The sequence below is a fragment of the Mercenaria mercenaria genome, chromosome 15 (assembly GCF_021730395.1).
Source record: "Mercenaria mercenaria strain notata chromosome 15, MADL_Memer_1, whole genome shotgun sequence".
Lineage (NCBI taxonomy): Eukaryota > Metazoa > Mollusca > Bivalvia > Venerida > Veneridae > Mercenaria > Mercenaria mercenaria.
The window spans coordinates 26900444-26912468 of record NC_069375.1 but is presented as its reverse complement, the minus strand read 5'-3'; the positions used below and the strand labels follow the sequence as shown (position 1 = coordinate 26912468).

Sequence of the window (12025 nt, the reverse complement as noted above, 5' to 3'; positions counted from 1 at the left end):
AACGTTAGCCTGTTAGTAGTATATTGATTACGTTCAATGAAATCCTCGGCTTGACAACACGCTCTGACAAATATAATTAATTGAGAAATATACATCCCTTCTTACAAGGTATAGTTCCGTCCAGATAACGGAATTTATCCTTTATCAAACAAGTGCGCAAAAATGGCTGTTTATTGTTTACCAAAAAAAAAGATACAACTACTATCTTTAATAGGCAAGAAAACACTTGTTTTGTTCAGATTAATGGGCAGGGAATGACTTAGATGGCTAGAAGGATGATCCTTTCGTTTGACCGGATACAATTTTTGTAAACGTTTTAATGTCAAACACGATACGGACTTGTCGTTTAAACGTGTAAATGTTGGAGATCGTTCAGTGCATGGCGTATTAATAAATGCAGTTATATTGTATGCCTGCGTAAAAAGGATTTGCCACAAGTAGTGCTCCCTTGGTTCCCACGGGAATACCAATTACTTGTCTGGAAAAAGTATTTCCCAGTGCTATCGTAAATGTTATTCAGTAAAAAGGAGAGGGCTTTACCAACTTCGTAATAGGTCAGAATGATATAACTTTTAGTAACGCAACTAGTGGAAAAACCTTTATCGAAATTGCATGCGAGAAATGAAGCATTCTCCCCGTCAAAAGTATTTCGAATTAGGGTAGTTAGTTTATCAATAATTTAGTTGTGGTAATGAGGTATACAGAGTAGAGAAATCATATGCACTGACTTTAGCCGCCTTGTAATTGTTAAATTTATCTAGGATATTATTAAGCATTGTACAATCCCTCCGGGTAGAGATATATTTGTAGCCTAAATCTATTTTCAGGAAAGGTAGCCTGTCCTTAAATAACGGCACCGCGTTTTTCTGCAGAGTATCCAGTAAGTGGGTACAAATTCAGCATCTATCGATAAAAAGTTTACTTTTTTGATAAACAGACGTTTTGACAATCGAATATGATGTTTCGATCCAGTTTGCTTGTACGTGACTTCTGGTAATGTTAAAGAAGCATTATAAGTCTAAATAATAGATATAATTGGCAAGATAAAACATAATGATCTTATCAATAATTTTCTGTTTTCAAATGTACAAAACTCCGGATTAAATAATATTATTTAGCCTGTATATAAGGAATCCGATATAAATTTCAAAACTGATTGGATGATATAAAACAATCATATATGATTAAAATTATATACACAAATCAAACGTTACTGTCTTAGAAAATGACGTTTCTTTTGGAAAGTGAATGGTGTTTAGGAATAAATCAGTTATGTTACTGCTGACAAATAATTATTGTAACCCAGAAAATGTCTTTGCTCTCCTGAATTATTCCAAATGATGATTTTTCAATATCTAAAACGTTGTAGTATATTTTGTAATAATTAGCTTGAATAATTTTCAATTGCCCTTTAAGCTTGATTGAAATTGACAAATTCATCGTTCATTACAAAATATTGTATTATTCCAAAGATCTTCTGCAAACATATTGTAACCCAATAATCAATTTAAAACTCTCTTGGTTTTTTTATATTTCTTGTTGGGTTATACGTCGAATCGACACAGTTATAGGTCATATGGCGACTTTCCTCTGCTTATTTGTTTTCATTAACTGCGGGCGCCTAGCCTCCTCGCATAAAAAAGTGCTACATCCAAAGCGTGGTGAAAAACCGGATAACTGGAAGGCCAAAACAACTGCAAAAAGGTGAAACCGCCACCGAGGGAGATCATGTTACTGAACGAATCCATTTATGCGTCTGACTATAAAATACCATATTTTACTCTTGGAAATAGATATATTGATCATTTTGACAGATGTGACACAGTTCAAGATAGTGAGCTTCAACTGTATTTTGATTTATAATTTTATAATTTTGCGTATGCAAAATAACAAAACCGATTATACTGTCATTAAAGTACACTGTACAGAACGTAATCGTACAGAGAGCACTTAAAGTGAGCAGGTAATTTCATTCCTATCAATTTTATTGACAGTATTCTGTTTCGCACGTATCTTTGTTGCCCATATACTTAGTACTTCAGCTGAAATCAACAATATGTATTTTCCGGTTGAATAACATTTGTTTCTGTTTCCATTTTAGTTTCATAACACACCTTATTTAATGGCCGAATTGTCCCAATGGTTTTGCACGACTTCTGTAGAATCACTATGTGACCATCAATTTGATGGCATTCTTGCATGACATAATTCGGTTCATACAGACGCATGAACTCACACAGGTGAGTAGCACTTCCTATACGGAAGTCTCTGGTTGCTATGTTTCATTTACAAAAAATAGTATATCAAAAAGTATTGAAACTACTTCCTAAATACAAACACACGTGTTTCACGGCAATATAGCATCTGTCCTAAATTTAAAATCAATGTTTATTGTTTTGATAACATCCAAGTTAGAATAAGTTGGAATTATCATATGTGATATCTTTATCGCGCTATTTGAACTGAAGATACGTTTCGATGCTCTCATCAAAATTTTGCATGAATGGGGTCTGTTTTGGTGCGACTGCTCCAGTGTAGAGGCTAGTTTAACACCCGTCTCTGTAATTTGCAAGGCCTAAACTTTCTTTCCTATCTTTTATCAGCTGAAGGAGGAGTTCTTCTCTTCGTGCAATATCGTTATTATAACCTGCTAACTCTGCTAGATGTGCTATCAAAACTGTTTGGAAATGAAGCAGATCCGACTCCGATGCGCATGCGTTCACTCGATCAATCCACCGATGACAATCGGCTTCCATCTCTTTTTGTTCTTTTGGTTCATCTGGTAGTTGCCCCATAATGTATCTGTAAATAGAAAACTATGTTATAAATGGTGTTTTATCTATCTTTTGAGAACTTCCCTTGTTCGTTGCACTTTTCATGTCTTCAAACAACCGGACTCAATCGAAACGATTCCTTGAGATTTTAACCTTTAAAGTAACGTCACCAGAGTTGATTGTGAGCGCCAAGGGAGGAAAATACGGGTATAATTTTTGTTTGTATGACGCGGCAAGGGAACGAAACCCATCCCAGCTGCATCCGAAACGGGGGCATTATCACTTGCTTACCGAGATTTATTCATTTGTTTGTTGAGTTTAACGTCGCGCCAACACGGTTTTAGGCCAACTAGGCTTTGTTGAAAAGGGAATACACCAGATGCGTCTCGTTACATTAGTACAGGTACAGGCGGGCATCTGGGTAGAAACACCATTCTTCTGTAAACCAGCTAGATTGATAAAGCTGATAAATGACAAAATGCGATATATTCTAACATTGAAACTTGAGTTCTGAATAGTGATTTGGAAGAACTTACTTGCAAGTCCAGTTTGCCATGACTTCGAAATACAAAAAGGAATTAAATTGTTCTAGAACCCCTATATAAAACAGTCGGTTGTTTCCTGCCTTGTAAAACAAACACGCCTTGTACAATCCTTCTGGGTAAGGATGCGTTTCCTCTGGAATCCTAAATCTGTCTTCTAGGAAGGGGAAATAGTTCCTGTAGCCTGTAGTCAAAATAACGGCGTCGATTTCTGCAGATGACCCATCTTTGAAGTGAGCCTTATTATAGTCAAAACGTTCCACCATTGGTCTCTCTTCAACACCGTCTGGCATTATGCATGTATCTCCTTTTGGTCTTGTTCTGTAGGCGAGAATTGTGTGTTTGGCGCCAAATTTGAGAAGTTGCAATACAAGATCTTCACCAGTAAAACCCGCACCAACGACCAATACCCTTTGTCCAGTAAAATTCCTAGCGTCGCGAAAGTCGTGCGAATGCAGTATTCGGCCTTTGAATTCATTCATGCCAGGGAATTCTGGGAGATTTGGAAAGCTGAATATGCCAGCTGCTACAATAACGTGTGAAAACGTTTCCTCCCGTGTCTGTCCGGTGTTATAATCATTAATTGTAACCGTGAATTCATCTTTCTCGTCCAGGTATTTCACATACCGAACAGCGGTGTTGAAATGTATAAAGTCTTTCAGATTGCGTCCACGAGGTGCTCCTTTCGTAAATCGGCCTGAAGTGAGTATTAGACTTTTATACTTTAAACATTCGGAAAAACGTGAACAAAAGTACATAACGTATTTTCTATCAAACGACTTAAACATGTATCATAAAGACAGTTTTCGCAGTTCTTAAAAGGATATATAATGTCTTTGTTAATATATATTTATATCGATGGGTAAATAACAACGATACAGTCTCAAGCGCTATCCTTAACTGAAAACTACTTTCGCTGGCACCTCCCACCTGTTTATATGTGGTTTTGTAGATTAGAACAGAATAACTCTAATACCTTCGAGATAATCTCTCATTACAATACGAGAAGGAAATGATGGAGTTATCTGGCCACCAAAGTGTTGTTCTACGGTGTAGTCGTAATACTCATGTGCTTGATATGGTCCATTGCACCACATATGCTTGTACATACTTGTATGAACAGGTTCTCCGTTTTCGTCTAATCCTACAGAAAAGACATTTGAGCCATGCCATGAGAAAACCAACATAGTGGCTTTGCGACCAGCATGGATCCAGACCAGCCTGCGCATCCGCGCAGTCTGGTCAGGATCCATGCTGTTCGCTTTCAAAGCCTATTGCAATCAGAGAAACTGTTAGCGAACAGCATGGATCCTGACCAGACTGAGCGGATGCGCAGGCTGGTCTGGATCCATGCTGGTCGCAAAGCCACTATGTTGGTTTTCCCATGGCGCGGCTCATCTTGTTATCAAAGAGTGTACTGAACATTTAAAATATTGTTTTAAAACACTAACGTGTAAATCATTCTTCACACGCAATGAAGAAAGAAAACAGAACAGTTTAAAGTCAGAAAGTCTAATATGCTTAATTAAAATATATAAATGAGAACTCTTATACAAGTTCTTGTACTCACATCGGCTAAAATGTAAACAAAGGACGTATCAGAAAGACTGGGAAAATGGCAAATTTAACGTGTTACTCTATGACTAGGTGCAGAAAAGCCGTCTTCCCATCAGCCGAAAGTTGTCTAACAAATTATACTGGGTTTTTCTTAGGCTTATTGTGTTAAAATCGTACACTGTTTAGAATACTGACATGTGCTACTCTTACATGTATCTAAAGATACCATTTCTAAACAAATATAACATCTCATAAACAGTACACCTTAAACAGTGGAAGGTACGTTGTATTATTAAGCTCACTCCTGAAGGTGCAAAGTGCCCAGACCCTGATAACTACATGTATACGTTAGTGAATGAGTGCTACTAATAGTAAGTTCTGTTTATTATGAAAAAAATTGTTTTGTATGTATACAGCCTGTATTACACATGGTACTAAACAAAAATGTAACTGAGTTTTCCCATCCTATATTACTTTACTTACACGATTTATCATTTTGACTATTCATCTAATGGCATATACCTTAATGCCTTGTGTAAAATCAACAGTATATAAAGAACTAACCTGTTTTCCACGAAACGTTCCAGAGACCTAACCACGTGCTTTGTTTCTCGTAACAAACAATTTCCGGCATCTGCTCCATTTTAGCAAAGTGATACAGTGTCGACAATCCGGATGGTCCGGCACCAATGATGCATATTCTTGGCGGCCGCGACATGCTTCACCTGATGAGTTACCTCGTTATACAATAACGGAACTTCAAAACAAATGAATTGAAAATGTGATAGTAAGTCAAATAGCTTGTTTATATTACTAATTCTCCCTCGGTCAGAGTAAGTATGTCAGCGTCCTATTTTACATTCGCTGGGAACACTGATACAAGTACAAACCGGTCAAAAGTTTATTTCAGGTCACCCACATGTTACTTATAATGATACGCCTGTAGGATATGACATAAACACTACCGGTCAGGTAGTTATAATAGTAATTCGCTTGAAGGTCATATTAATTCTTCATCTATGTATAAGTCCTATAAATAAAATCGTTACTTAACATAATTCTTGACATATATTATTTCCTCTCTTGTATCCTCAACCTCTACAAGCTAATTATCTTTTGCAGAAATCCTACAGCGGATAGTTAATGTCTGAAATGTGATTGACTAATGCGTGTTAAGTCACCTTTGTTAAAATGTGTAAAAGAATGTTTTTTTTTAAAGTACATGCTTAAAATAAAAATGAAAAATCAGCAGAAACCTCCAAATATGACAATATTGTCCTTAATTTTGATTATTTCTCTTCGAATTCAGGGTGGATATAGAAATGACTTTGACCCAGAACACACAGTCTAGTGCCATGCATTTAAATTAGATATTGATAATAAAACATTTAACAAATTGTCTAACGAGCATTTTTTAAAATTGTGATGAGCTGGACATAGCTTCATCGCATAACGTATTTCTATGTAAACTACAAGATATACAGTCAAAAAACTTCATGCTGGGAATTCAGAATGAGGTTGGGTGCGCCATGAACCACTTTCAGCTTAGCTGCTTTGTGGTATTTTGCTGATGATGGTGTCTCATTGTGTTCCTTCAGTCCTTGGATCCTTGTGATCTTTCTGGTTGTTTTGGGTTTGCTTTGTTTTGGTTTGGTTTTGTCTGTTTTGATTGTGTGTCTTTTGGTGTGTGCAATCGTACATAGCTGTGAAGTACTAATTGTGGAGGTGGCTTTTTAAGTGCTTTTTTCTTAATTTAAACATATTCTATTTCAAACATATGTGCATACTACGATTTACAATATTGATATCATACATGCTGAAAAAGGATTAAATCCGAAAGCTAAGCTTATAAAGGTCTTCTCCTTCTTTTCTTCATTTTTTCTGTTAGGTTTAACGTTTCACTGGCATAAATATAGCCCTTATGCTTTTGGTGTATTATCTGGTGGTTTTATCTAAGAAGGTACATAGGCGAGATAGTATGAATGAGAAACATATCAGCTAAAAACTAAATCATTGTCACTAATTCAATTAAGAAATAATAAGTTCCCAGTCGTGGGTTATTCTACGATAATTTCGATTCTAACACGACATACTAGTATCAACAGTGTTAGAAAAAATGGTAACTACTTTTTACGACCGTGCTACGCACTTCGATCGGATGACGTCATTGCACGCGAGTGGTTTATTGCAGAATAACCCGAGATAGTTTTTGCTCTACATGTATGTAGGTTATTTGCTGGTCGTGTTAGAATGTCAGTTAATCATTGTCAGTTAGCCATTGTCAGTAAATAATTGTCACTTACTCGTTATTACTTGAGCAACGTACATGCAACTAGAGGACATGTGCTTCAGATAGCAGCATTATACTATAGATCCCGTATATAATAGTCCATCAGTCAAACTGCAGATCCAAAACGTTTTATTTCACTGATAGTTTTTCGATGTTTCCATATGGGTTCATGCTTATATTGGAGGACTGCATGATAGAAAATATTGGTAAGGTCATCTTTAGTATTTTAAACTAAAATTTACTATTGTAAATTCTTTCAGTTGTAATACGATGTACATAATGAAATAATGAGCCAACCCAGTTAGCTTCTAACTAGATCATATACTTTACAGAAAACATATCTAATTTATTCATGACCTAAGATTTTAAAATGTTGACATATGATTCAATCGAAAGCAGGATTGTTATCAGCAAATATTTTTGTTTATTTTTGAACGAGAGTATACATAACCTAGGTCTGCGGGGCTGTCAAATTCACATTTATTTAGTCTTGAATAAATTAATAGCGTAGATCGTTTGCTGTACAAAATATTATCTTCTGTATCTTCAAGACAGTCTCTCAGCAAGCATTTACATTAAAGTGACGGACTGAAATTGTACAGCATAATATGTGAGCTCTCTTTTGATTGTAACACAGGTATAATCAAGTCTTGTTTGCTGAACTAGTTTACTTATTGCATTTATTGCTAAGCTGACCATTGGTGATTTGTCGTCCGGATTCATTCAGTCGTGTAGAAGTTATGGCCCCTGACTTTGTAAAAATTGGTCATTTTAGTGTTGTGTCGCGCCTAGCTCCAAAAGTACTTGACATAGAGTCACAAAACTTTACAGGAATATTGGTCAGCATGTGTAGTTGTGCACCTGGGGTTTCGCGTCCGGATTCATTCAGTCGTGTAGGAGTTATGGCCCCTGACTTAGTAAAAAATTGGTCATTTTAATGTTGTGTCGCGCGTAACTCCAAAAGTATTTGACATATAGTCACCAAAGTTTACAGGAATGTTGGTCAGCATGTGCAGGTGTCCTTTGTCATGTATTGGGGGCATCTGTGTCCCATGGACACATTTCTAGTTTTTTCAAATATTTTACCAAGGATAATTTTCAGAGAATGATATTTTAGATATTTTTCCGACTTTGTACTTTGATGCAGTTAGCTACACATTATATTTGAAACAGCTAGTGCTTACTTGAAGTTTGTATTTTAGTTCCATTGCCTACAACTGTACTTAGCTATTACATAACACAGTGTATGCGCTGATCGTAGTTTAAGTCATTTAAATAGAAGAACGTTGCCGAAACCTAGTAGAGTTATATATTGCACCTCATAATGAGTCTACTCTGTTCCGGCTGTGATGTACGACAATTTTGTTTATGATGATGAGGTGAATATCACCTTGGTCAGGTACATAGACATGGATATCCACCGATGCCATCATACAATAGGTGCTTTATTTTATGATTATACTTAAAAAAAGTGCGGTGCGGATAATATCTGTTATTATTGTTTACACGCAAAATTTTTACAGTCAATACACAATTTTATCGAAATGAAATGCTTCAGTCACAAATAAAACAAGCGCCGCCCAATTTTGTTTAACTTGCGGCCCCAATTTAAAGGTTTGGAGAGTCTTGCAAGCGCCACACGAAACTGAAGCGTTTTGTTCACGCAGCCACAAAACAGGCGGGCATATGACGGTTTTCCTGCAAGGTATGCCTGGCGGGCGGTTTTCAAATCTGTCAGGAAGCGGACAGAAACCGGGCTGCACCCGTGATGAATATATAGAAACCGGATGGACATCATTTAAGTCTCGCAGCTCAGATGTTCCGGTGGAACAGGTGCTTTCTTTTCTGTTGATCTGATGCGGAATGAAGCAAGAGGTAACTATTTAGTGCATCGGTTACTAAAGGGTGCCGTCCAGCCGCCGCCCGGAAAGAGTTAATCCCTCGCAGCTAAGTTCTACGCCGCCAGGCGCTCTAGTGGACATCATCTGATATCAGGACGATTATTGTGCATAGGATGGTGTCTGTAAGAGCTCTTGCTGAGATGCCCGGACGATGCCAGTGCGGTCGCCGAGTGATTTTGAAGAGAAATCGTACTTCAACAATGGCCGTCCGGTTCCTTTCTGACAGTCGGACAATGCTCTGGCGATGTGTTTCGGGATTCTCCGAAGGCCAAAACAAAATTGTCCGGTCGCCGCTAAGTTTAAACTTTCCACTAAACCTTTCCGAGCGCCGTCTGGTGAGCCAAAACTAACCTTCCATCGTTCTATTTCACCTGCCGCCGGACGATTTTGCCCATATTGTCCCACAAGTACTCGCCGTCCATTGCCAGTTCCTCATTTGAGACTGGTGCATAACGAGGCTGCTGAATGGATTGCGTATTAATAGAAGCCAGATATGATAGACTGGTGTTTGACAGATCTTTATTTAATATAGCGTGTGAGATTGTTTCGAAGAATGTTTGCTCGCTCAAGTTTGTTTACAAGAATATAACTTTTTGCAAATGACTTTCTATGGACCTCCATGTCAACATGAGCTAAGCTTAATTTACGAGTTATCTGAGTCATTTTTGTTCAATTTCCTCACATATACATACACTATGTCGATGTAGATACTTGTACATCAGCGTTTGAGAAATTTCAGTAAAGTGACAGATAAGGATACGTCGAACTGGCCCTCGGCCCATCAGGTTTCCTGGGCAGGTATAGGATATAGTGCACGGTCATAGTTAAAACACATGTAATCAACATGAACTTGGTCAAAATTAGCAGTTCCAAAAAGTGTGCTCTAAGTATCATCGGTACAAGTACCGGTAAACAATCTAAAATGAGAGCAGTTCATTAGATATAGATACAGAAGATGTAGCTCATTTAAATGACATTTTGTAGGAAGACCTTACTGAAAGTGACGTTAATATATAAGAAAGAAATTACTGTTGAAATTGGGCAATATGCTAAAATCAAACGTTTAAAAAGGAAGCGTGATAAAGAATAACCTACATTTAAATCAAATTTGCCGTGATCTTTTAGTATCTGCTTTAAATGTCCATATAAACAACCAATTGTCTCCTTCCTTATGAAATAATGTAGCATTGTACAATCCCTCTAGGTAAAGATGTGTTTGTCCTGGTCTCCTGAATTAATCTTTGAATTCCTGTAGTCTATACCTTAATAACGACACCGACCCTTGCAGCTTTTTCGGAATAATAATGATTGATTATTGATGTTGCTGTTGCAAAACAATAATAAAAATGGAGTAAGGAGAATGCTGGTAATTATACTAATTTTTATCGGAATAACGATGATCTGCTTTATAAACAACAATAATTTAAAATTGCTGTTTGTGTCTTTCAGAATGAACATGTATATCAGCAACTATATTATCGTCATCATTGTCGTCGCCATTGCTGTCCTGAAAACAAATTTATCATGATATTTATTAGACCAAAACTTTTAAACAACTAAATCGTCTAAATTTCAGTCATCATCATCATCATCATCATCATCATTAACAGCAATGCAAGCAACTTCATTAGCCATCATCAACAATAATTACCACAGCAGACCGTTATCTTTTAACTTAACAAGGTTTATAATCTTTGTTATCAGCAGATACATGAGTAAAAATATCGATGATAATGCGATGACAGATGAATATGATGGCAAAATGTATGTGATGACGATGAGGATCTTGATACTGTTAATAACGATTATGATGGTAGTGATAACTATGATGATTGTGGTGTCGATGTTGGTGGTGATGATAATGATAATGATTGCGTTGAAAGTAATCTAGATGTTGATGAAGGTGGTAATATTGATTTTCGTGACGAAGGTGGTGCTGGTGATGACGATGATAAATGTTGTGATGGTGTCTGTGCTGTTGATGACAGTGTTTGTGGTGATGATGATGATGATGTAGACGATGATGCTGCTGCTGGTGATTATGGTATTGGTAATGATAACGATGGTGATGATGGTGGTGGTGGTGGTGGCAGTGATGAAGTTGAAGAAGATTATGATATGTTTTATGGTTGTGGCGATAGCTGTGTTTATGATGATAATGACGAAGTATAAAGGAGTACACAGTGTATGCAAATTATCAGGTGCATACTAAAGAAACAAATTGCAGGTGTAACAATGTATAAACACGTTAGAAATGACAATTGACATTACAGCCTTCTTATGGTAAAACGTCTTTCCACAGCAAAAGCAAATTTTATTAATTGTTCAAGAATTTTTACTGATCAGAAGACATGGTAATTAGATAGAAAAAATAAAGGCACCCCAGTATGATGCAGAGAAATGATGGCAGGGCTTGTATTGATCGATTTATAAAAATCGTCTGATGGACGTGAAAACGCGGTTCATCAAAAATGGACGTCAATTGTCGTTTTTGAAGGTTTGCAGAGAAAAAAAAATGTTCAGAAAAAAAAAAAAAAGTAAAATACACAGTCTGTGAGAAATATGCTGAATTTTATATTAATCAAATTTCGAAACGAAACCCAATAACTTCAAATTAGGCGCATTCCACCTTAACACAGTTAATGCTTATTTAGTATACTGCATCCGCGCAGTCTGGTCAGGATCAAAGATGCAATTAGAGAAACCGTTAGCGAACAACATGGATCCATGCTGGTCGCATGGCCACTATGTTGGTTTTCCCATGGCACGGCTCATATTTTCCTTGGTGCACAAGCCAGCAAACTTATTTTATCACAAGCGTAATAAATTAACTCAAAGTTCATAACCTCAACAGACGTTGTATAAACAAGTATTTTACCTGTGTAACAAAATTTGTCCTTACATCAGCAATATGTTTTTATATTAAGATGTGAAACAAATATAAGAAAAAATCAGCGGTGT

At 36.8% G+C, this 12025-nt stretch overlaps 2 protein-coding genes across 2 annotated transcripts; one reads left to right on the top strand and one right to left on the bottom strand.

Annotated features, from left to right (window-relative positions):
• Positions 1-1149: 1149 nt before the first annotated feature.
• Positions 1150-5689, bottom strand: LOC123560667 (senecionine N-oxygenase-like). The gene is made up of 4 exons (XM_045352836.2): positions 5438-5689; positions 4293-4460; positions 3311-4013; positions 1150-2802 (listed from the first exon to the last, which is right to left on the bottom strand). Exons 1-4 carry the CDS (start codon positions 5589-5591, stop codon positions 2547-2549), a joined length of 1281 nt encoding a protein of 426 aa, XP_045208771.2. The 5' UTR covers positions 5592-5689; the 3' UTR covers positions 1150-2546.
• Positions 5690-8849: 3160 nt separating this feature from the next.
• LOC128548743 (prostatic spermine-binding protein-like) lies at positions 8850-11236 on the top strand. The gene is made up of 2 exons (XM_053524143.1): positions 8850-8996; positions 10847-11236. The coding sequence occupies exons 1-2, from the start codon at positions 8850-8852 to the stop codon at positions 11234-11236; spliced, it is 537 nt and encodes a 178-aa protein (XP_053380118.1).
• Positions 11237-12025: the final 789 nt, after the last annotated feature.

Bases quoted from the DNA above. Each gene is read 5' to 3' on its own strand.
- LOC123560667 (XM_045352836.2), bottom strand. From the start codon at position 5,591: ATGTCGCGGCCGCCAAGAATATGCATCATTGGTGCCGGACCATCCGGA. The intron at 4,461-5,437 runs GTTAGTTCTTTA...TCTTTTCTGTAG, and splicing joins GAACGTTTCGTGGAAAACAG to GATTAGACGAAAACGGAGAA. The intron at 4,014-4,292 runs GTATTAGAGTTA...TACTCACTTCAG, and splicing joins AATGAGAGATTATCTCGAAG to GCCGATTTACGAAAGGAGCA.
- LOC128548743 (XM_053524143.1), top strand. From the start codon at position 8,850: ATGACGGTTTTCCTGCAAGGTATGCCTGGCGGGCGGTTTTCAAATCTG. The intron at 8,997-10,846 runs GTGCTTTCTTTT...GATGACGATGAG, and splicing joins CAGATGTTCCGGTGGAACAG to GATCTTGATACTGTTAATAA.